Raw genomic sequence first — 25,155 nt, 5'->3', positions numbered from 1 at the left:
TATGGAAAAATTATGATTTGACAGAGCCATGAGATAGGTGCTTGGGTATTTATTTTTCTGCATGTATGCTTTAAATAGTTCATGATTGAAAAAGAGAGAAAGCAGTAGAAAATGTACTTCCTTACTGATGACTTCAGGTTTTTCTCTTTCCTGTCCTCTCTGTAGGCTCTTTTTAAAATGTGGGGTTCCCCTGACAAGTACCCCAAAGACATCCTGACATACACTGAACTAGTGCTGGACCCACAGGGCCAGCTGGTGGAGATGAACCGACTTCCTGGAGGAAATGAGGTAAAGAACTGAGTCGCGAACACAACATTGTAAATCAACTATACTTCAATAAAATTAAAAAAAAAAAAAAACTCACAGAGCCCAGCCCCTGGCCGGAATCACCCTTTAAAAAAATTTCCTCCTGGGGGACTTTCCTGGCGGCCCAGTGGTTAAGACCCTGTACTGCCACTGCAGGGGGCATGGGTTCAATCCCTGGTCGGGGTACTTAGGTCCTGCATGCTGTGCAGTGTGACCAAAAATAAATAAATAAATTCCTCCTGAAGAAACAAGCCCGTTTTCTCATGCATTCGTGTCCTCGCCAGGTGGGCATGGTGGCCTTCAAAATGAGGTTTAAGACCCTCGAGTACCCAGAAGGGCGCAACGTTATCCTCATCAGCAATGACATCACCTTCCGGATAGGATCCTTTGGCCTTGGAGAAGACCTTCTGTACCTGCGGGCATCCGAGATGGCCCGGGCAGAGGGCATCCCCAAAATCTACCTCGCTGCCAACAGTGGGGCCCGTATCGGCCTTGCGGAGGAGATCAAACACATGTTCCAGGTGGCTTGGGTGGACCGGGAAGACCCCCACAAGGTACGTCATAAAGCTGGGGTGGCAGTGTGACTGCACTGAGCTCATGTTGTATTTTCTGTGGGGGCGACAGCACCTCCAAGGGGGCGGAAAAAATCTTTTTGCCCTTTGTGTAGACAGCATAGATATCCATAAAGTACATAAACAGGCATTAAAATTTCATGGGAGGGGGTGACGATTAGGAAAAAAGGTCTAAATGGGATCCTTAAGGGGACAATAATGAAAAAAATTTATTTTTTATGTAAACACAGAGCTAATACATACTGAGCATCTCTTGGAACGCAGTGCACACCGAGGATGCAACTGTGAATGATAACATAATCCCTGGCCTCAGGAAGTTCTTAAAAATCATCCAGGGGACCTAGAGACACCAGCTACCATAAAAAGCAAAATGAATAGAGAAAAGCATACATCTTGTGATGTGAAAATGCAGGGGACAGAGTCATTCTTTGCAGCCGGAGCATGAGTTCTCAAGAGGGGGTGGTATTGCCCCTGCCAAGGGGGCAAAAATTATTCTTTTCATGTAAAAAGCATACACACACATATATATGTATACATACATACACACATTACATAAACAATATATCTACAATAAAATTTTATTGGGGGCGGTGTTGGCATTAAGAAAAAAAAGCTCCGTAGGGGAAAGAGAATGAAAAGATGATTAAAAAACATTAAATCAGAGAGCCCAGGAAGAAAGTGAGGTTGTGTTGTAAGGACCAGTGGAAAGCACAGAGCAGACCTTCAGTTTCTTGCTGTTTTTAACATGGTATTAACATCAGACAGGTGACTGTTATTAACATGGTGTTATTAACACCCCGCCCCCCGCCCACCCAACACTGTGTTGACATTAAAACAAAACAAAACAGTGGCTGTTGAGTGCAGGAAGCTGGACTCATAGCCTTACTGAAGTATATATTTTTAAGGGAATTAAATACCTGTACCTGACTCCCCAAGACTACACCACAATCAGCTCCCTGAACTCCGTCCATTGTAAACACATCGAGGAAGAAGGAGAATCCAGGTAAATAACTTACCAGGCAGCTCCTTCATTTTGCCTGTGGTTAATTTCAGCTACTCCCAGGGGAATCTCCCTCTTTCGCTTCTGGGCTTGTGACAGTATGTCAAGCAGGTGGTAGTGTTTGTACAGTGGGACCCCCGAGCTCCACTGGGGGCACTGATAGCTCCGACACCTGGGGCATCCTTTAGGGTGAGCCCATCCTTGTCATCCCAACATGAGGCACGCCCTTCACAAAAATAACGCATCGTGCAAGGAGAATTAGGTTGGATTCCCACAGTGTCCCCAGAGCTACAGGTTCACAATTTGTGACCAAATTAGCCAAACTGACCCAGCAGTGATTTGGTGAGCTGGGAAGATGCAGGGGGGGCCTGCTCCGTGAGAACGTCAAGGGCAATACCGGCTGTCTTTTCCAGGGAAGGTTGTGGGTTTTTAAAATCAGATTCTGATTTAAATCAGAATTTCCCAGGCTGAGTTCCCTGGAATGTTAGTTGGTGATTTGGGAGGATGGGAGGAAGTGAAAATTTTCCATAGTCAAGTAAGTTTGGGAAACACTGGGTTAGATGAGATCCAACAAGCATCTTTACTGCAGGCCTTCTCAGAACATTTAATGCACTGAAATGCCTTGTGAGTCCCTAATGGGTTAGGCTGTACAGTGTACTTATATGGCCGTGGAATCTTGATTGATTGATTATGAACCAAGTGGCTTCTCCTTGTACACCCCCATGTCTCTGTAGACCAAAGGCTATTCTAGATTGCTTCTGGAGGAATGCAGGGTGGGGTGACATTTCATTAGAACAGCCTCTGAATAGGCAAACTTTATCTTTGGTTGGAGGGGTGATGATTATCGATGCTGTACGTGCCCTTCTAGAAACTTTAGGGCCAGTCATCAGGGGCCTAGACCCCTGCCTTCATCTCACCTCTGGCTGCTTTATCACTTTCCAATCCCTCACCTTGCTTAGCCTTCCTTCCTCGGGTCCTTGGGAAACGATCAGCCTTGGATTTTTCTGGGCTAGAGCTCAGTGTTTAACTCGCATTTGGTTCTTGAAGGTATGTCATCACGGATATCATTGGGAAAGAGGATGGCCTGGGCGTAGAGAATCTGAGGGGCTCAGGCATGATTGCTGGGGAGACCTCCCTGGATTATGATGAGATTGTCACCATCAGCTTGGTGAGTCCCCTCCTATTTTCTTTTCCGTCTCAACTTTTTATTATAGAAACTTTAAAATAGTCAAGAAAGCAAAGAGAATTGCTAATGAGCCCTATGTACTCATCACCAGCTCCAACAGTTATCAACGTGTAACCATTCCTATGTCCCCAGTCCCTCTGCCCCCCTGTTCTGGAATATTTTAAAGCAAACTCCACTTATATCTTTCCATCTGTAAGTACCCCAATGTGGGTCTTTACTAGATTAATGCTCCCCCCTCATTTTTTAAAAACATAACCACAGTACTGATACACCCAACAGTATCAATGGCAATTCTTTAATATCAGAACACAGTTTGCGTTCAGTTTGAATAGTTATCTCAGAAATATCTTTTTAGGGCTTCCCTGGTGGCACAGTAGTTGAGAGTCCACCTGCCGATGCAGGGGACACGGGTTCGTGCCCTGGTCCGGGAAGATCCCACATGCCGCGGAGCGGCTGGGCCCGTGAGCCATGGCCACTGAGCCTGCCCGTCCGGAGCCTGTTCTCCGCAACGGGAGAGGCCACAACAGTGAGAGGCCCGCGTACCACAAAAAAAAAAAAAAAAAAAAAAAAAAAAAAAAAAATCTTGTTAGAGTTGTTTGGTTTGAATCAGGGGCCAATCACCTCTTATTTAAAAGGTACTGAGTATTTAGAAGAACTTTTGTCCGATTTTAACTGGTACTAAATGACTCTCTTCCCGCTCCCCAGTTTGGCCTTTTCAAAAATATTTTCTGTTTCTGGTAGAGTCGTAGTAATAGTACTTTTCAATGGTAAACTGTCACTCAAGATATGATTTTTACCTTCAGTGTTGTATCTTCAGTTTCCAAGGTGGAAGATGTTGTCCATGAGTGTCTTCCTTAGGCTTGTTTTCTAGATGTCATTTAAATATGTTTCATATATATTTCAAAATAAAAAGATTTATGCATATATTTACATATTCCAAAATATTTTTATTTTGAAGGATACAAAAAGATATGTATATTTTTATATATTCCAAAAATATATAAACATATATGTATCTTTTATTTATATATATACAGACAGGCACACCTCAGAGATGTTGCAGGTTTGGTTCCAGACCTCTACTGTAAAGCAAATGTTGTAATAAAGTGGATATAGCAATAAATGTCACATGGATTTTTTGGTTTCTCAGTCCATGTAAAAGTTATGTTTACACTATACTGTAGTCTATTAAGTGTGCAATAGCATTAATGTCTTTTTAAAATGTATACACCTTAATTAAAAAATCCTTTATTGCTAGAAAATGCTAACCGTCATCTGATACGCAGGGTTGCCAGAAACCTTAAGTTTGTTATAAAAAAAAAAAAGCAATATCCGTGAAATGCAGTAAAACGAGATCTGCCTGTATGTCTTTTTATTTTGAAATAGTTTAGGACACACCAGATACGAGATAGCATAGGCAGGTCCTATATACCCATCACCCAGCTTCCCCCATGACAGTATAACCATCGGACGTGATCAAAACTGGAACATTGACGTTGACACAATACTGTTAACTCGGTACAGACCTCGCTCGGATTTTTCCAGTTTCTCATGCCCTCCTAGGCCTCCTTTGGTTGTGTGAACGGCTGCAATGTCTCAGGAGTGACCAAGCTCAGAAGAGCCACAGACATGCCTCTTGAAGCAAGAACCAGAACATTCCACTTCTGCTGTCTTTACAACACTCTTCTTTGCTAACCCCATTCTTTCTGGTTAGGAGGCCGAGGTCAGGCACCCTGAAGGAAGGCTTGTGTCACGCTGTTTGGCCTCTAATCAGGTTGCCAGTGGCCAAGCTTAGCTTCCATTGGTGCCCAGCGGGTCCCTGGGCTGTCCCCACTGTGGGAGGTGGGGCACGTGGCCCTGGGGAATGCAGGAGGGATCCTGTCTCCACAGGTGACCTGCCGAGCCCTTGGGATCGGGGCCTACCTGGTGAGACTGGGCCAGCGAGTGATCCAGGTGGAGAATTCCCACATCATCCTGACAGGGGCAATGGCTCTCAACAAGGTGACCTTGAAGGGGCCACTGGGGAGTGGACATGTAGGGGTGGGGTGGGGGAGGGGTCATTTTAACTTTCCCAGTGTCTCCGATGGGGGATTTTTCTCAACATGAAACCAGTTTCATGCCTACTGATGTAAGAGCTGTTTTTCCATTTTGCAGTCATATGGGCCTCTTATGAGCCCAAAAAAATATGTATATATATTAGGCTCTTCTGGTGGAACTAACTCTGTATTACTGTAATTTAAATTTTTAAATATTTTTGAAATGTTAAAAATTATTAAAATGGCATTACACATTGCAGAAAATTGGAAAAAGAGCCCCCCAAAAAGTAATTTTGCTCCTTCTATATTTTGGTGTATTTTCCTCTCGTCTTATATCTTAACATGGTTAGTCTCCTAGTGAGTGCAGTTTCATTCAACTTTTTTCACTGTATTAAAATGCTTTCCACATTGCTGTAAAGCCTCCATAACATAATATCTGCTAAAATCCCACTGAGGGTCTCAAAGTCTGGCCCCTGAACCGGCAGCATCACCTGGGATCACATAAAAATGCAAATTCTCAGGCCACACTGCAGACCTGCTGCATCAGAAATGTTAAGTAGGGTTTTGCTTTGGAGTTGACTAGAGTAATCAGCTGGCTCACTGGTTCTCAAATTGTGCTACATATTGGAATTTTCTGGAAGTTGAAAAAGAAAATACCAAAGATTCTGATGTAATCGGTCTGGGTACAGCCGGGGCATCGGGACTTTTGGAAGCTCCCAGATGATTCTAACATGCAGCCAGGGTTGAGGACCACCGAGGGAGATGACTTCCTAACAGGTGGAAGGGCCCCGGGCCAGGCAGAACCTTGCTAACCCTGCCATGTCAAAGCAGGTCCTGGGCAGAGAGGTTTACACATCCAACAACCAGCTGGGCGGCGTGCAGATCATGCATTACAATGGTGTCTCCCATGTCACCGTGCCGGATGACTTCGAGGGTGTTTGTACCATCCTGGAGTGGCTGTCCTATATGCCAAAGGTACAGTATCCCCCCCTGCACCTAAGAGCCTGGAAGACTCTGTTGTCAAGTTCATTTGCCAGGTGGTGTGGGGAGCAGGGAGCACTGAAGATGTGGCTGGGTTTCATTTTTCTTTATTCCTCCCTCCTTCCCTCTCTGATACCAAGCCCTGTACTTGCTGTTCTTTGCTTTTTTTTTAATGCCATTGTAAGGATGCTCTCTGTCAATCCTTTAGAAAGAGGTGGCAATTTCAATGTGGATGGACATGTGTTAAATGTGGAATGATGTATTTAATGAATTTAAAAACAAAATAGAGTTCTTACAACTCCTACACCAAGACCAAGATTTAAGAGTCATCACTAATATTTACTGAGCACTTACTAAAGTCATTATGTGAAGCCCTTTATCTTCATAATGTTGTTAAATCCTCACAACAGCCCTATGGGAGAGCTGCTATTATTATTACCACTTTACAGATAAGGAAATTGAGATTTAAAGAAATGCAGTACCTTGTCCAAGGTAATATGGCCAGTAAGTGAGTGGAAAGAAGCCTCTAAAATGCACATGCCATCCTGTATGACAATTACTAGCAAACGAATTACCCTGAGATAATACAGCTAGAATTTTACACACAAGGTGCTTTGAATTTTAATGTCAAACATCAGCAACTTTAATATTTATTTTTAAATCTTTGTTTGTTAATCCCACAACTCAGAAAGTTAATTGCTAAATATCCTCTTTATACCCAGGGAAATAGTTTATACTTAATTTACCAAAAAAATCACCTCTGTACTATTTCCGTGTCATTGTAAATTCTCTAAGGGAATAGTCGATGGTTGGGGCCTGAACAAACAGAATAAAAGGCTGTTCTCTAACAACAACAACAAAAAGGTGGCGTTTCCTCTCATCAAAAGAGGTAACATTGCGGGCCTCCCTGGTGGCGCAGTGGTTGAGAGTCCGCCTGCCGATGCAGGGGATACGGGTTCGTGCCCCGGTCTGGGAGGATCCCATATGCCACGGAGCGGCTGGGCCCGTGAGCCATGGCCGCTGGGCCTGCGCGTCCGGAGCCTGTGCTCCGCAACGGGGGAGGCCACAACAGTGAGAGGCCCGCGTACCGAAAAAAAAAAAAAAAAAAAAAAAGAGGTAACATTGGACAACAAAGAATCCTCAAGCTTTGCAGTCAGGCTCGATTTGATTCTTGGCTTCCTCCTCCGTAGTCATGAGACCTCAAGATCATCTCTTAATCTTTTTGAGCCTCGGTTTCCTCATCTGTGAAATGGGAATAACAATAGCACCCACCCCAGGGTGTTATCATGATGGTTAAGTGACATGATGTGTAGAGCCCGGCGTTTACTAGGCCCCTCACCAAATGCTACTCATAAATGTGATGATGAGCTATTTGGGGTTGGGCTTCTGTCATGTAACCAGGCATCACCACCAGAGGAAGAGAGGAGGGCATAGAGCAGATGTTATTGACAAGCACAGAGGACTAAGTTGGAGACCTGGCTTTCTTTTCTAGGATAATCGCAGCCCAGTCCCAATCATCACACCCACTGACCCCATCGACAGAGAGATTGAATTCCAACCATCTCGCTCACCCTATGACCCCCGGTGGTTGCTTGCAGGAAGGCCTCACCCAAGTAAGTCCTAAAGGGCTTTGCCTGAGACCTGGGTCTTGGGGTTTCTTTTCTGAGCCTGGGATAAAGGAACGTGTCGGTAGAAGCACTGTTACTTGGTCAGATATCCCAGAGGGATACACCTGAGATCGAATGCCAAGGGGGTGGAGGAATGGAGATTTTTCTCTAAGCTTTTCCTGAGCTATTGACCAAGAAGGGGTGGAAAGAGCCTCCGGTTTCTGGAGCTGATGGATGGGGGTGCAGGGTAGCAGAGGTCATGGCCTCCCTCCCCAAAGTTCCCCAAATGCGGTTACATAGGTGGAAACTCTGGTGCTGTGACATCAGGGTTCCAAAGAGAAGAATGCTTCTCTCTCTCCCTCTCTTTTTCTTTCTTTTTCTATTTGGCTAAACCTAATAAGGTAATTCTCCATGAGTTTACTCAGGACGAGCAACTTAGCCTCTTCTGTGCCCACGTTTGCAGATTCACGTGGATAGATGTGCACACACATGTTCAAACACACCCGTGTGCACCCACATGCTTTCACACACACATTTCTTTCTCTCTCTCTCTCTCTCTCTCTCTCTCTCTCTTTCTCTGAAAGGGACACGTAGGCCTCCTGGAAGTATTTGATTACATTCAGAGCAACCAGAACAGGAAAGCTGAGCCGCCCCCGTTACCACAATCCCGAGTCTAGAATTTCACACGCTGTCCCCTTTAGAACTTGGCCTCCCCATCCAGCTGTGTGGGGCAGGGGACGTGCTGCCAGGAGCGTGCCAGGCCCTGCCAGCAAAAGAAGCCCCGTGCCCTGCTTCTCCCTCTGCCATTTCTCTTGGGCTTTCTCGCCTGCGAGCACTGGCTTTGTCTTGATTTTTAAAAACTGCCTGATATATTACTGACAGTTTTCTCCAGCTAGTCGGGCCAGCCCCCAGGCAGACACTGAGGTTGGGCTGCTTTGTTCCCAGAAGCCCAGCCTCCCACTCCTGCAACTTGAGATCTCTCATGCTACCTGGCACCACATGTCCAAACTGCAGTCATTTACACCGTGGTGTGGATTCCTGGCACCACGTCCTCTCCAGGCTGCAATTGACATCATCATATTCATTCTCTCTCTGTCTCTCTGTCTCTCTCTGTCTCTCTAAAATTGAACACTTTCTTCCCAGTTAAATGATTTTGAAGCTGCAGCCACCATGTCAGGGATGAGTTTTGGGGGGCAGGTGGTCCCTTCTTGAAATCCTACCTTCCGAAGGCATCCATCAGCTCCCTTTGCCTCTTGGGAAGAAAAGGCAGAGACTGTGATTAGGGTCTCCTTGTGTTTGGCCTTGACAGGAGTTGATGTATATAGTTGGATGTTCTATATGGACGGAATTCCTGACTTGCTGTATTTTTTGCAGCCCTTGTTGGGTGTGTTGGGGGGTGGGGGAAGGGTCGGTATCTGTGTAGTTTTCCAGGAAAAAAGGTATTTGGGCTGTCAAGGTCAGGCTGTCCTTAGAGAGCCGGGAGAGAAGTCTGCCCCTCCAGGCGGATGCTGGGGGCCCTTATCAACCCAGCCCCTGGCCCGGGCTTCTGCGCTTCTGCCCACAGCCCTGAAGGGATCCTGGCAGAGTGGATTCTTCGACCAGGGCAGTTTCAAGGAAATCATGGTGCCCTGGGCCCAGACCGTGGTGACGGGACGAGCAAGGTAACCCTGAGGATGGGGCGGGCAGCACACACCTGGCCTCCCCAGGTATTGGGACTCCCAGGTACAAAGCCAGGGATTCTTTCCTCCTAGGTGGCCCCAAGGGACACTTACTTCCTGGCCCCAGGATTTTCTGAAAGAAAAACCAGTGGGGGGCAGGGGGGGATGGTTTTCTGGATGATGAACTTCTTCATAAAGTCTGGATTTGTCTGTGGCTTTAGAAGGCATCTCAGCCAACCTCTTGCTGGGGGCCAGCACCCTTGCCCCTTGTGTCTGCCCCTGGGGCAGGGCTCCCTAGCCAGGGGGGCCATGGACCCCTTTGGGAATCAGAAGGTGGTACTCCCCCCGGAAACTGCACAGACAGTCAGAACTGTGAATCCCCATTTCAGGAGGGCCACAGGCAGGAACCCCTGTCGTAGACCATAGCTGGCAGAAGGCTTAAATGCTTGAATGCTTTGAAAGCTGAGCCTCTCATTCCTCAGTGGTGTAGCCCTTATCTTTTTGGATCACTCCAGCTGCCCCAAAGTTCCTCTTTATATGGAGCCCAAAGCAGCATCCTCATAATTTACCACTCAGATTCCTGACACGATGTAGTTGCTTCAAGTCCAGGTTCTGGAGTTGGACCTGAGCTCTGTCATTCACCCTCTCTGGGCCTTTACATCCTCATCTGTAAAATGGGGGTAATAATTCGACACCTCCCCCACCCCGAAGGATTGTTGTGATGATTAGAAGAGATGACATATGTTAGGCACTTAAATATAAACAAGGAGTTCCCTGGAGGTCGAGTGGTTAGGACTCCACGCTTCCACTGCAGGGGGCGCAGGTTTGCTCCCTGGTCAGGGAACTAAGATCCCACATGCCACACAATGCAGCCAAAAAATTAAAAAATAAATAATAAATAAATAAAAAGCTTTTAAAAAAATCATGAGCACTCCACAGGTGGTAGCAGCTACCATCACTGTCATTATTGTTGTTATTATTTACCTCCCTGCAATAACTATGAAAATACTAAGCCTAATATTGGAAGTTAGCTGCTTCTCTGTGTTGTTTTTTTTTTAATATGTTTTTTAAACATGAGATGAAATCTACTCCTCCCTCCATAAGGAAGCTCTTTATTTGAAGACTGCTGTCCCCAAACCTGCCTCATACAAGTGTTGGGAGTGTAGATGAGAGTAATTAAGTGCTGCATGTGGCTGGGGGCAGCCAGTGGTAAGCGGTGATAGATACCGATGCCACGGACTCCCCATGACTGAAGCTCCTTCAGGCTCAGCATCCCTCAGCCCTTTTCCAGATATGACGTGGTGTCTGGACCCACGCTGTCCACCGTGGTAGCTGCTGGCGACACGTGACAGTTCAAATTCAGATGAGTTACAGTGAAAGAGCATGACACATATTCAGTTCCTCCGCTGTCCCTGCCGCATTCCAAATGCAGTGGTCACGTGCAGCTCACGGCTGCCACACTGGTCAGGCAGATAGAGAACGTGGCCATCATCATGGAAAGTTCTAGTGGACAGTGCTGCTCCCGTCCCTGCACTGGCCTGGCCCTCCCCACAAACATGGCTGCTGTTGCCCCAACAAGGGCACCCAACGGACCTTGCCTTGCCAGCCTGCTAGTTAGTTTGTGAGGCTTTTCACTGCTTTGGGGCTGCTGCTTTGCCTTCCGGTAGAATAACCTGCCAGACTGAAAACAGCACTCTCTTCTGTATGCCCTCATCCCGGCCACCCAGAACCCAGCCCATATGCCCGTAGAATATCACATGTAGAATATCAGCTCGGGCTGGCTGGACTCACCGGTCCCCGAATCTGCCTGGGATGCTGCCCAGCGCCCCAGTTCCCTTGTGCTCCACCTTGCAGGCTGGGGGGGATCCCCGTCGGAGTGATCGCTGCAGAGACACGGACAGTGGAGTTGGCTGTGCCCGCAGATCCTGCCAACCTGGATTCCGAGGCCAAGGTTAGGGGCCAGGGAGTTGGGGCTGCTATTTTCGTGTTTTTTTTTTTTTTTTAATTGAAGTGTAGTTTACTTACATTATCATATTCATTTCAGGTGTACAGCACAGTGATTCAGCATTTTTACAGATTATGCTCCATTAAAAGTTATTACAAGATAATGGCTATAGTTCCCTGTGCTATACAATAGATCCTTGTTGCTTATCTATTTTATACATTGCAGTTTGTATCTCTTAATCCCATACCCCTAATATGCCCCTCCCGCCTTCCCTTTCACCTTCGGTAACCACTAGTTTGTTTTCTATCTGTGAGCCCGTTTCTGTTTTGCATATATGTTCATCTGTATTATTTTTTAGATTCTACATATAAGTGGTATCATCCTGTGTTTGTCTTTCTCTCTCTGACTTATTTCACTAAGTATAATATTCTCTAGGTCTATCCACATTGCTGCAAATGTCAGAATTTCATTCTTTTTAATGGTTGAATAGTATTCCATTGTATATATATACCACATCTTCTTTATCCATTCATCTGTTGATGGGCACTTGGGTTCCTTCCATGTCTTGGCTATTGTAAATAGTGCTGCTATGAACATTGGGGTGTGTGTATCTTTTCAAATTAGTGTTTTTGTTTTCTTTGGATGTATACCCAGGAGTAGAAGTGCCAGATGGTATGGTAGTTCTATTTTTAGCTTTTTGAGAAACCTCCTTACTGTTTTCCAGAGTAGCTGCACCAATTAACATTCCCACCAGCATTGTACGAGGGTTCCCTTTCGTCCACATCCTCACCAACATTTGTTATTGTAGACTTTTTGATGATAGCCATTCTGACGGGTGTGAGGTGACATCTCATGGTAGTTTCGCTGGGGCTGCTGTTCTGGCTGGCTCAGCTGACAAGAGTGGGTCCTAGGTGGTCACACGTCTGTCTTTCCAGCTCAGAGACTCAGGGGAGTCCCTGGCCCTGGGGGGGCCGCAGCACTCTCTGTGGGATGCATCGTGCTCTGCACTGTCTTCCTCAGAGGATGACGGGTCCCTAGGAATCCCTCCCACCTCCAGCCCCCATCGCTGTTGCTATTTCTAGGGTGGGCCACACCGCATACTGGGAGGAGTTCAGAAGTCAGAGGGCAGGTCCTTGGACCCCACTCAGTGGCCTCTACTAGCTTGGCGCCTGTCAGTGGGCAACAGGAACCTCCCTGGGCTGCAGCGTGAGGGCCACGTGTCTGAGGGTTACAGACGAGCTGTGGGCCTTCCCCATGAGCCCTGGCTCCGGTCTTGGTGCCAACTTGGATCAGACTGCCCGTCCTCCGGGGTGAAGTGTGGGCGGCCGTCCCGTGTTCCGGGGCTGCCCTTGCACAGAGGAATCGGACCCAGGCCACTCTGTGTTCCAGATAATCCAGCAGGCAGGCCAGGTGTGGTTCCCAGACTCGGCCTACAAGACAGCCCAGGCCATCCAGGATTTCAACCGGGAGAAGTTGCCCCTCATGATCTTTGCCAACTGGAGGGGGTTCTCCGGTGGCATGAAAGGTAAAGTGGCCTTCCTTGTGGGTGCCCTGAAGCCTCGGGACAGCCTCCTCAGAGTCCCATCATCACTTTAGCTCAGCTCCCCCAACCCTGAGCCATTCAGGTAACGCCGCCCGTTTTACAGTTGAGGAACTGAGGGTGCCTGGTGTGACTTGCTAGAGGTCACGGTCACACCAGGAGTGGCAGGGGAGGCAGGGGCGGCCCCGGGAAGCTGCCCAGTGACCTGGGCTGTCACCCCCCGACTTGGTAAGATGGGGAGAAGGCGCCTGCCCTCCTCAGGGGGCTGCTGTGAGCATCAGTGACCTGACAGTCACGCAAGTGCTTTTTAAGCCACCAAGCGCATTTCAAGATACAGTGACTATCAGTGGGATGTTGAGGAAAGAGCCGGACGGGGGCCGGCGGACCTGGTCTGAAGCCTTGCTGGGTGGGTGACTGCTCCGAGCCGCAGTTTCCCTCCTCTATGAGGGGAGTAAGAATAGGACCAACTCAAGGGCCAAGGTGAGGACTCGCTGAGCCCATCACTGGCACGCGGTGTTTACTCTCAGTGTGATTATGGTGGATTTTGTTATGGTGCTGTGGTTACCATGTAGGGTGCCTGGTACTGGATGGATGCCTCTTGGTAGAAAATAAGGACCATCTGCCTGTGGACAGGAGGGAAGGGCCTGTGCTATTGTGGGGGAGGGTTCTGTTCTGGGAATAGTGGGACAGGCCAGGTGCATCTCAGAGTCAGAGCTGGAAGGAGTCTTAGAAATCGTTCTGTGCCTCCTTTTCCAGGTGCGGACACTGAGGCCCAGGGAGGGAGGGGGACCTGTCCAAGGTCCCATCGGCACTTAGGGAGCAATCTGTGCCTGGGCCGGTTCCTGCCTCTCGGCCCAGTGAGAGTCTTTGCGTAGCACTGTACAGCCTCCCAGCTGACCACACTCTCCCAGAACCCCCAGGACAGTGAAGACTGGGGCCTGCAGTCACCTCACCGGGTGGCTGCCTTGCTTTTCAGACATGTACGACCAGGTGCTGAAGTTTGGAGCCTACATCGTGGATGGCCTCCGGAAGTACAAACAACCTATCCTGATCTACATCCCACCCTGCGCGGAGCTCCGGGGAGGCTCCTGGGCGGTCATGGACACCTCCATCAACCCACTGTGCATAGAAGTATACGCGGACAAAGAGAGCAGGTGGATGCGTCACCCCCGACCCACCTTAGCCTTTTCTTGTTCTCACTCCCAGTCCTTAGGCCCCATCACCTTTGAGCCACTGGCTTGAGGATGGCAGGGGTGTTCTGAGTTTCTGAAGGGACAGGGAGCCTCCAGTTTTACCAACCTGAAACTAGCATCCAGTGTGCGACTGGATTGTCTCAGTAGAATTAGTGGCTGGAGCCCAGAAGTGGTGGAGGAATTGTTGTCTCTTCTTTCATCACTTATACTCACCTGCTTCCCAAGGAAGTTTGCAATCAAATTCAGAAAGACCCAAAGCCTCTGAGCTTCCTGGCAGCCAGGATGAAAAGGGAAAAATGACCAGTCATCTAGTTCTTACTAGACTCTGAGTCTCTCCCAAAGCTCTCCTGTAGAGACTGGGTTTTTTTCAGTTTTATAACCCAGGGCCCAGTACAGTGCCTGACTCCTAGTGGGTGCTTGGGAAATACTGGCCAAATGACTAAATGAATACTGGCATGAGAGGATACCAGTTCTTCAAGGGAGAGAAACCTTCTTGGCACTTTTTATTTTTTTAAGTCAGGAATTCATCCCAGGAACTCTTACAGAAAGGATAATGACAATAACACTTGCAACTCAGTGTTTGAGTGCCTTCAAAATGAAGACTATGCCAAATGCTGTGTAGACTCTAAAGGCTTCAACAGTAGTTCTGCCCAAAATATAGATAGGCACCTTCTTCCTGTGTCTATTCCCTTATTCATTCCCTAATCCAATGAATATTTATTGGGTACCTCCTATGTCTCAGGCGGTGGGTTAGGCATTGTGACATGGTGCAAATGAGCCAAACCTGCCCTGCCTTCAGTGGTCCTAGACCTTCATGGAAGGCTGCTGAGATCACCCTCCAGGAAGACCCAGGACGAGAACAGCCTTGAATGGGGTCATCATTAACTTTTCACTCTGGCCACCAGGAAGCTCAGAGCTACATATAGTATTGTTCAGGGTTTCCAAGCTATCAAAAGAAAAGGGGGCAGGGGGATGGGCTTCCCTGGTGGCGCAGTGGTTGAGTGTCCACCTGCCGATGCAGGGGACACAGGTTCGTGCCCCGGTCCGGGAGGATCCCACATGCCGCGGAGCAGCTGGGCCTGTGAGCCATGGCCGCTGAGCCTGCGCGTCTGGAGCCTGTGCTCCGCAACGGGAGAGGCCACAACAGTGAGAGGCCTGTGTACCACAAAAAAAAAAAAAAGAAAAGGGGGCAGGGGGAGACTGAGGGGTGAGCGAGAGAGTTGGGAATGAGAGGGTCGCTCATACCTTGGATCCCTCAGTGTGCCTTTGTATGCTTTAAGGAGATCAGAAACAGTACCCTGGCCCTAGGAGAGCAGAGATTAGGAAGGCCAGAAAGGACTGTGGCTGAAGAGCTCGAGGCTTATGTTGTTCTGGAGAAAGTCATACACTCTTGGAGCTGAAAGGGCCTTCCAGAGTTCAGAATAGTCCATTCCATTTTTTACTTTTTGGCCTCACCATGAGGCATGTGAGATCTTAGTTCCCCAACCAGGAATCAAACCCGTGCCCCCTGCAGTGGAAGCACGGAGCGTGAACCGCTGGACCGCCAGGGAAGTCCCAGAACACTTTATTTTAAAAGCTGGTTTAGTTCTTCATTCTATGGATGTAGAAGCAGATAACCAGAGAGGGGAAGTGACTTGCCCGAGGTCACACAGTGAGTCAATGAAAGAGCAGAGGACTGACACCAGATTTCCTGGCTGTCTTGCCTCCCCCTGCCGTGTCCTCTGGCTGTCGCTTGCTGGGGGACACCTCATACACCACCCCCCTGCTGCTGTTTTTTTCAGAGCGAGTGTTCTGGAGCCAGAGGGAACAGTGGAGATTAAGTACCGGAAGAAAGATCTGGTAAAGACGATGAGAAGAATCGACCCAGTTTACAAGAAGCTTGTGGAACAGCTAGGTGAGTGGGTCTGAAATGAATCAATTCTCAGAGGTCAAGAGGGGCTCAGCCCACTCATTGCTGGAGGTTTCTGGTATGTTAAAAATAGTGAAGATATACCAAAACACAGCAACAAAAATTATGAGATATTTTAAATGTTCACATACAGTTTATCAACTCCTTTAACATTAAAAAATACACACTATGCCTTAGTAAATGTATTTCTTGGCACACACAAGATATAATAATTGAAGTATTTCGAGCCAATAAGAAACATTAGAATTTTGGTAGCAAAATTACCCTTTAGAATTTTTCCATCAGACATATTTTTGTTTGAGTGACAGCTTTGTTTCACTTGTAACTTTAGGTGTAATTCTCTTTAAAAGTCCATGTTAGGTGTCAGTGTCTTTATAACTGATCTGTGTCATCATAAATTCACAGGATTTATGATGATGGCGATGCCGGGTGTATAATTTCTTTGATTTGGTATCAGGGTAATGCTGATATCACAGGGCGAGTTGAGAAGTGTTTCCTCCTATTTTCTGAGTTTGAATTGGCACTATGTCTTTAAATCTTTGATAGCAGGTTTCTAACTACAAATTCAACTTCTTTATTATATATAGGAATGTTCAGTTTAATCTGTTTCCTCTTAGGTGAGCTTTCATAGTTTGTATATTTCAAGGAATTTGTCTGTTTCATCTAAATTATCGAATTGGCATAGACTTGTTTATAATATTCCCTTATTAGATTTTACCATATATATTAAAAATGGTAACTGATAGGGTCCTGTGAGCACAGTGGGCCTGATAGAAGGGGATAAATTTGAAGTTGCGTGTTGAATGCTGTCTTGCAACCCTGGGTGCATTTTTGAGACTCTGCACAAGCGACTTGACTTCTGGGCATTTTCTGAGTTAAAGCTGAGGCCTGTCTTGCACGCCCTGGTTCTTGCCCTTGCCTGCAGGAGTGTCTGAGCTCCCCGACAAGCACCGCAAGGAGCTGGAGGGCCAGCTGAAGGCCCGGGAGGACCTGCTGCTGCCCATCTACCACCAGGTGGCGGTGCAGTTCGCCGACCTCCACGACAAGCCCAGCAGGATGTTGGAGAAGGGCGCCATCTGTGTAAGAGCCTGCGGCTCTAGGGTCGGCGTGAATGGCCCATCCTAAGGTCACCTGGTTTCCAACACACAGAGGATATTTGGGCTCAGGGCTTTGGGCTGACCTGGGGAGCTTTAAAACAAAAACATCCTAGTGCCTAGGTGGCTCTCCAGACCAATTAAATCAGAATATGGGTGGTGGGAGTGGGGAGAAGCCAGGCATCAGTATTTTTTTTTTTTTTTCAGATCCCCAAGAGATTCCAATAGGTAGCCAAGTTTGGGAACCACCAGTCTAACCTCTGTGTGTGTTTAGAACTGCTGGTCCAGGTTTGGGAACCATTGTTCCCACCCTGCATTCACCCACCACTGACCATCACAACCCCACCCTATTGCCCTGTCCCCACGAGGACATCCCCAGTCCTGCTCCCACTGCGTCCCGTGCTCCTTCCTACCTCGCCTAAGCCCTCCGTACCTCTGGTGAGCCTGTGTTCTGTGTCTGGAGGTGGACGTGGGCGCCAGGTTTGTTCCCCAGGAGAGGCGGCCTAGAGACCTGGTAGTGTCCTGCCTCTGCCGCCTCCCCAAGCCTCAGTTTCCTGGCCTGTAAAATGGGAATGGTCCCAGATCCTTCCCCAGCACAGGGCCGGGCCCTGGCAGCCTCCCGAGTCCCCCGCCCCACCGTTTCTGGGGGCTCAGGCCTGGGGCTTGTCCGCAGGACATCCTGGATTGGAAGACCGCCCGCACCTTCCTGTACTGGCGCCTGCGCCGCCTGCTGCTGGAGGACCAGGTCAAGCAGGAGGTCCTGCAGGCCTGCAGTGAGCTCAGCCACGTGCATGTCCAGTCCATGCTGCGCCGCTGGTTCATGGAGATGGAGGGGGCCGTCAAGGTGGGCCTGGGGCAGAGATAGGTGGGCTGGCAGGTGGGGGCCAAGGGGGGCCCGAGGGGGAGCCCCTCCCGGCAGGGTGTCCCTCCCTGACGCAGCCTCTGTCCCCTCCCCAGGCCTACCTATGGGACAACAACCAGACGGCGGTGCAGTGGCTGGAGCAGCATTGGCAGGCGGGGGAGGGGCTGCGCTCCACCATCCGCGAGAACATAGAGTACTTGAAGCGAGACTCTGTCCTCAAGACCATCCGAGGGTGAGTGGCCGTCCCGCCTGCCCACCCACCTCTTGGACTTGTCAGCGAGCACAAAAGCCAGGACTCGTGTGCAGCCGCCTGCCCTCAGAGTGGCCACTCGAATCCACCGCATCTCACAGTCCCCGGTCTCAGCCTCGGTGTCGGGGTCCACGGCCCAGCCCCCCGGCAAAGAGGCCGCCACTCCCCCAAGCCAGATCTCCCAGCACAGAGTCCTAGGGATGCTATCAGGAGGTTGTGCAGTGATTTCAATTCATGGTCCTTGTTGGAATATACAGGGTGCCTGGTCCAAGGTCACAGCCAGAGCGTGTTTGGTTAGAGAACCCACATTCCAAGCTCCTAGGCCTCAGGCTGCTGGCCCGCACTCTGTGTCAGCCTTTCTGGAGGGTTGGCTCCCTGCATCCCCATGGAGTAGATGGCAGAGCACAGGGGACCCCATTTGGGGGAATGAAGCTGAGGTTCAGGGGCAGTGCTGTGTCTTGGGTCACACAGCTTCTCACCAGGAGATTCCACTGTTGTTCCTTGAGGTTGTTCTGCTTCCCTCCTGCCCCAAAGGACCGTCACCCTGACAGTGACCACAGCAGGAAGAGTGTCGGGAGCTCTGGGTGGTTGGCTGCCCCCACCCAGGAATGGGAAGGGGCCCTGCAGAGGGATCTGGGGCTGCTGTAGGGCCCATTGAACTCAGGGGGCAGGAATGACCTCGCCCTTCTTTCGCCTCCCATGCAGCCTGGTTCAAGAAAACCCCGAGGTGGCCGTGGACTCCCTGGTGTACATATGCCAGCACATCAGCCCGGCTGAGCGGTCCCAGATCATTCACCTCCTGTCCACCATGGACAGCGCGGCCTCCACCTGACCCGGTCCTCCCAGTCACTTGCAGGTCCACGGGCAAGAGAAACCACACTGATCTCTGACTGCAGGCCCTCGCCTGCACCTTGGGAGTTTGCTTTTTTAAATTGCTGCAAGGCTGCTCACCCCCAAGTCACTCCTGTTTCAATAAAAGGCTCAGAAGTGGCCCCTTCCAACCAGAAATCACCTCCTCTCCATTGTTGGGAAGTCTGTTTTTTGTCTCTTAAGACATTTTGCTGCGTCACTGAATTGAATTGAACCCAAACTCCCCAGTTTCCGCCACTTTCCGGGTGCCTGCTTTGTGGGATCCAGGTGTTCTTTTTAGGCTCATTTTATATCAGAGCATGGAATCTTATTATTATTATTTTTACTCTAAGACCAGCTTATGATGTAAGCACCTCATAGCAGCATAACAAAGAAAGAAAAATAGAGACAAGACAAGAGAAAACCTATTTTTGTAGTGCTGCTTATTCGGGTCCTGTTGAGTCACCAGGAAAGGGTATGAATGGTTTTTTATGAAGAGTGTAAAATGGTATTTTGTTCCCCATGTGGCCCCTAGTAGCGAATCACTAGCAACGTCCCATTACCAGGCTTAGTTCTCTCATTAGCAGAGAATTGCATAGCCGTAGGTTCAAGGGCATTGGGAGACTTCTTTTAAGTGATTCACAGCCCTCTGCCAGCCCCTTCCCTCCCTCCGAGGAGGAGAGGACGAGCCCTCCCATGTCCTGGAGGGTGCATGAAGAGGCAGGCATCCTCCAGCCCAGGTTGGGAGGACAAAGAAGAGAAGGAAAGCCTTCTCCAGACTCGCAGCCCAGCTCGCTCACAGGTGTCACCGCTGTGCTAGCCGTCAGCTGCCTTGGAGGCCCCTTCGGGTCACCTGCACTCTTTCGCCTCTTGCCTCAATGTCCGTTGGTGGGATCTGGCCCTGACGGACAGAGCTGTTGGTTCCCGAGGACTGGACCACGAGGACCACACTGATTCACTCAGGGAGGGCTTCGCACTGCATCTGCCAGTACCCAGCTGTGAAGGCCGCGCAGCGTCAGGACCTGCGATCCTTCTGGCCCCGTCCATCTGTCCCTGGGTGCCAGTGATGGGAGGCAGTTGGCCACCCTCCACTGCTGTGATGGGCAGTTTGAGGACACCAAACATTACACCTGTCCAACTTGGAGGCCAGCGACGTTGCCCGGGGAAGCCCCTACAAGCTGGGATGCTGGAGGATGTCTGAGGCCATCGGCCAATGGCAGCTCTGGCCGATGAAGGTGGCGTGGGTGCAGTGAGGGGTGGGAGAAAGATAAATTAGCCGTTGTCACATCCTGAGACTGGAGGGGGCAGGGAAGAGTCCATGCTGCTTTGGGAACTGAATGCTTTCTGTCAGGGGGAGGCCCTCCTGGTTTGGCAGGGATGATAAGTCGATGACTAGCTGCTACCCAGGAACAGTGGGCGGAGGAACCTGCCAGGAAATGTGTGGAATGAATAATTTTTTGAAGGAAGCACTTTGGCCTTGGCTTATTTGGACCAGAGAAAGCAGGCCACCTCACTGGGGAATCGCTGTCCAACTTCCAACAACCACTGAGATCTTGTGCAAGCCCCCCATCTCAGGAGGACAAAGCTCTGATCTGACCTCCCCTCCCAAAGGCCACCGGGGGAGCGGGGGACCACTTCATCCTTGCAGCTCAATTTCAAACATGGACACAAGCTGCTGTCTGCCAGCAGCTGAACAGCCTTTCCCTGCTGGGGTCGACTTTCTTCCCTCGAGAGGCTTAGCACAGGCGCCTCCAGGGAAGGGAGAAAGGATCAGACCACTGAGTGTGGACAGAGGCCTGGGTGGGCAGCCCGGGTCTAAACTGAATGCTCAGGGTGACGGCCACTGGCTACCTACAGTGACCTGTCCTCGTCCCGTGCAATCCCATGAGCTTTTGAGGTGGATGCTACAATTCTGCCTACTTTCTGCCTCTCTGAACTTAGCTAGGTACCTCATATAAGTAGAATCATACAGTATTTGTCTTTTTGTGACCGGTTTATTTCATTTAGTATAATGTACTCAAGGTTTATTTATGCTGTAGCAGGTGTCAGAATTTCCTTCCTTTTTGAGGTTGAATAATAATTCCATCGTATATATAGATCACATTTTGTTTATCCATCATCCATCGATGGACACTTGGGCTGCTGTGAATAGTGCTGCTATGAACATGGATGGCAAATATCTGTTCGAGTCTCTACTTTCACTTCTTTTCTTTTGGGTATATTCCCAGAGGGGAATTGCTGGGTCATATGGCAAATCTGTATTTAAGGGTTTGAGGAACAGTCACCGTTTTCCTTGGGGCTACACCATTTTACATTCCCACCATCACCGCACGAGGGTTCTGATGTGTTCATGTCCTCATTAACACACGTTGTTTTCTGTTTGTTGTTTTTTTATGGTAGCCATCCTATTGGGTGGAGCCTAGAAGTCATTTTAACTCAGAAGACATTGAACCTTTTTCCTTGCATCCCTCAAACATCTTGGGCGGGATGTACAGACCCCACCAGCGAGCCTTTAAATTCCCAATTCCTCTGCCTTCCGCTTCCGCTGCCCACTCAGCTGCTCCTCCCCTGGCTGCGCGGCCTCCCTTCCTTCCGCCAGTGAAGTTTCCCATGTTTCAGCTGCCTATTTAGTCTTTGTCCTGCTACCCCTGGACTCAGGAGACTGTGACTCCGGAGATGGAAGGTTCAGCATCTGTACCCAGAGGAAGAACGGCATCGGTACAACCAGCATCCTCCAGAGGCACCACCTCACCTCCTACTTCTGACCTTTTATCCTTCCCCTAACCTCCACCAGCTGCCGTTCAGGAGCAAACACTACACCAGGCAGTATGGTGCCATGGAAGGGGCCAGGAGATCTGCAGACCCAGGGGTTAAATCCCAGCAGCGTAACCTCAGAGTTTTGGCTCCTTTTGTGTGTGTGTGTGTGTGTGTGTGTGTGTGCGGTACGCGGGCCTCTCACTGCTGTGGCCTCCCGTTGCGGAGCACAGGCTCCGGACGCGCAGGCCCAGCGGCCATGGTTCACAGGCCCAGCCGCTCCGCGGCATGTGGGATCCCCCGGGACTGGAGCACGAACCCACATCCCCGGCATCGGCAGGCGGACTCCCAACCACTGCGCCACCAGGGAAGCCCTGGCTCCTTTTTAAACCAGCAAGTAGACAGAGTCCACTGAGCCCTCTGAGACTGACGATTGACTGTGGGGAAGCAGAGTGTCATCAGAATCCCATCTCTACCCCTTGCTAATCACAGGTAAGCTCCTCGGCCTCTCTGAGCCTCCGTTTCCTCTTCTGTAAAATGGGGGTGTGTTTGTTTTCTACGGCTGCTGTAACAATTAGCACAAACTCAGTGGTTTAAAAACAACACAGATTTATTCTCTTACAGTTCTGGAGGTCAGAGTCCGAAATAGGTCTCACTGGGCTAAAATCAGGGTGCTGGCAAGGCTGCAGTCCTTCTAGAAGCTCTAAGGGAGAATCTGTTTTCTTGCCTTTTGAAGCTTCTAGAGGCCTCTTTCCATCTTCAGAGCTTGACATTGACTTCCCTCTTCTACTTTGAGCCTGTGATTACATTGGGCCCACCTGGATAATCCAGGATGCTCTCCCAGTTTAAGGGTAGCTGATGAGCAACATTAATTCCATCTGCTACCTTAATTCCCCTTGCCATGTAGCATAAAGTCACAGGTGCTGGGGATTAGGATGTGGCTGCCTTTGGGGGCCATTATTCTGCCCACCACAGGGGATGACAGCTTTACACCATGGGGAGTAGGAGGGAAAAATAAGGTACACTGTGTCATAGTGCACATTGTAGCATGGAGTAAGCCCTCTCTGTTCCTAAGCCAGTGTTATTTGTCTTTTTGTTGTTAGACTGTGGGTGATTTCTCGTGGAGGGGGAAGAAAAGCTGCATGATCATGATCTGAGACTCAGTTTTCTCATCTGGTAAATGGGACCATCCCACTGGCTGGGTGTCTGGTTGTGCTGTTTCAGGGAGATGCTGCTGGAGCAGCGTTTAACTCCACGATGCACACGGCAGGCCCTCAAAGGGTGGCAATGAGTATGTTTCTCCCATTAGTTGGCCAACTGCAGAGAAACCCTCAGCTAAGCCTCATTCCTCCGTCTCTCTTCTATGCTTTCTTCTGGCGTCAGCGTGGTCCCTGCACAGGTGGGGTTCTGGCTGTGACTGGGGCTCTTGCCCAGAGCCCGTGACCCTGTCGGCCTTGGCATTTTTGCCCTGACTCTGTACATACCTGGCCCCACTTGCCTGTGGTAAGGAATGGATGTGACTCAAGAAAGGGCTCCCCAGCCCTCTCCACGTGGTGATCCAGCCACTCAGGCTCCATCCTTCCAGCTTAGCACCCCAGGAGGAGGGCACCCCTGTGTCTCAAAGCTTCTACAAAGCCCCCAGGTGATGCTTATTGGCTGTGACCAATATGGCCGAGTCACTTGCCCCTCAGTCAGTCACCGGAGATGCCCGGGGGTTGTGATGCTCTTATTGGTCAGGTCTGAGTCACAGGGCCACCCTGGAGCCAAGCTGAGGAAGAGGGGTGCTGGGGAGAGAAAGGCAGCCCAGGGCTGCTGCAGGCACCCACTCCCTGCGGCCTGCCTATTCTCCACTGAGGTGGGGCCCCATTCAGCGCTTCCCGATACCACCCACAGCCCCATCATCCCCTGCCTTCCCTACTTGCTAATCATTGCATGTGTGTGAATCTGGTCTCCCCAGTGAGGCTGCAAGCCCCTTCCTGGGTGGGCTTAAGAGTTCAACCAACTCCTAATTAATATGCCCTTTTGCTGTTACCTTGGGTGGCAAGTCACCTCCATTAGTCCTCTGAGCCTCAGTTTCTCCATCTGCAAAATGGGTGTAATAACTAGTAAGACACACCTCTTAGGGTTGTAGCGAGGATGGAGTGAGCTAATTTACAGCAGTGACTGGCGCAGGGCCTGGTGCTGAAAAGGGTGCCCCCTCCTCCCACCTTGCTGCCTTCTCTGACCCCAGGTGGGCACCAAGAGCCAGCTCTGGGGAGTGCTGCTGAGCTCGGGCTCTGGACCTGGCACACACAGACTCAGTCCTGCCTCTTCACTGGACCCTGAGTCCTACCCAACCTCTCTGAGCCTCGCCTTCTGAATAGTAAGCGGGGTTCACATCACTGCCTGAGCAAATGCCCGCTCATCCAGAGCCTGGCACCATGGGATGGTGACCGGCGGCCAGGCTAATTTTACTGATAACAACAAAGTCCTCCCAGTGTCTGGCACAATGGGAACCTGGCATCAGAAGACCTGGGTTCAGTGTTCCCTCTCTGGGTCTCGGTTTTCCCATCTGTAAGGGGGGTGTCTCCGCTGTGAGGGGCGAGGGGCGCTGTTGTCCTTTACCCCTCCCTCCCCCGTCAACCCCACCCACCCACCCAAGCCACAGAGCTGCGTTCAGCCTTTATTGACAGAAGACGGTTCTCCACCACTATGGTACACAGTCCTGGCATCACCCGAACATGCGTCTCCTTAATGACTCAGACATTATCGGCAGGGGGCGGGTCACGTCACACAAAGCAGCTGAGCAGGGCCAGTCAGACGGGCAGCACTGAGCTGGGTGTAACGATGGTGATGCTTGGTGGAAAGTTCCAGAATTAGGAAGAAGTTAGAGATGGTCCTTTGAGACAGGCCTGAACACCAAGCCTCCCAGGTGGCTGTGGATTAATCAGAAAATTCTGGCTCTAGGGTTCAGGAACTCCCAGATGTAGGAACCCAACATCCAGTTGGTCAAAAGAGGACAGTGGTATAAGCTGCTGCCATAGGCCGATCCCTGGTTACCTCTTGTCCCAGCCCACTCACCTGGGTCCCCTCTAACCCGACTGTCTGCAGAACCTGCCATTTGGAAAGTCAGTAGCTGGCAACAAGAGGGGGGAAAAAAACATAAAAAAGGTCACAGGGCAGTGAGACAGGTCAAAAAGTGCCCATAAATACTCTGCATTGCGGCTTAGACAGCCCCACTCGCTACGTGGGTCAAGTTTTACTTGGTTCACAGTTTACTTTCTTTCCATCAGGAGTGCCTTCAATTCCAGTACAAAAAGCCCCCTGCCATTCCTCCCATTCCCATCCTGACTTGAAGCCCCCAGCGCTCAAAACTAGGGTGTCTCTCTTTTTAGGTACACATGGCAAGAAATTCGAATCATGACTGAACAGTT

General features: G+C 49.8%; 1 protein-coding gene across 1 annotated transcript in view; it reads left to right on the top strand.

Moving 5' to 3' along the window:
• ACACB (acetyl-CoA carboxylase beta) overlaps window positions 1-19,094 on the top strand; it is a 106,654-nt gene extending 87,560 nt beyond the window's left edge. Inside the window, exons 38-53 of the mRNA XM_060119398.1 lie at window positions 166-288; window positions 591-860; window positions 1,784-1,881; window positions 2,926-3,046; window positions 4,955-5,065; window positions 5,932-6,075; window positions 7,574-7,694; window positions 9,253-9,349; window positions 11,201-11,297; window positions 12,681-12,816; window positions 13,808-13,985; window positions 15,806-15,918; window positions 16,859-17,013; window positions 17,701-17,871; window positions 17,985-18,121; window positions 18,845-19,094. Coding sequence (XP_059975381.1) covers window positions 166-288; window positions 591-860; window positions 1,784-1,881; window positions 2,926-3,046; window positions 4,955-5,065; window positions 5,932-6,075; window positions 7,574-7,694; window positions 9,253-9,349; window positions 11,201-11,297; window positions 12,681-12,816; window positions 13,808-13,985; window positions 15,806-15,918; window positions 16,859-17,013; window positions 17,701-17,871; window positions 17,985-18,121; window positions 18,845-18,971 — 2,199 coding nt within the window. The 3' untranslated portion in view covers window positions 18,972-19,094. The remainder of the gene's footprint in view (window positions 1-165; window positions 289-590; window positions 861-1,783; window positions 1,882-2,925; window positions 3,047-4,954; window positions 5,066-5,931; window positions 6,076-7,573; window positions 7,695-9,252; window positions 9,350-11,200; window positions 11,298-12,680; window positions 12,817-13,807; window positions 13,986-15,805; window positions 15,919-16,858; window positions 17,014-17,700; window positions 17,872-17,984; window positions 18,122-18,844) is intronic.
• Window positions 19,095-25,155: the final 6,061 nt, after the last annotated feature.

Source organism: Mesoplodon densirostris, chromosome 15, assembly GCF_025265405.1.
Source record: "Mesoplodon densirostris isolate mMesDen1 chromosome 15, mMesDen1 primary haplotype, whole genome shotgun sequence".
In the NCBI taxonomy this organism is placed as follows: Eukaryota; Metazoa; Chordata; class Mammalia; order Artiodactyla; family Ziphiidae; genus Mesoplodon; species Mesoplodon densirostris.
Note: the sequence above shows the minus strand (reverse complement) of the source record. Positions and strands in the feature narration are given on the sequence as shown.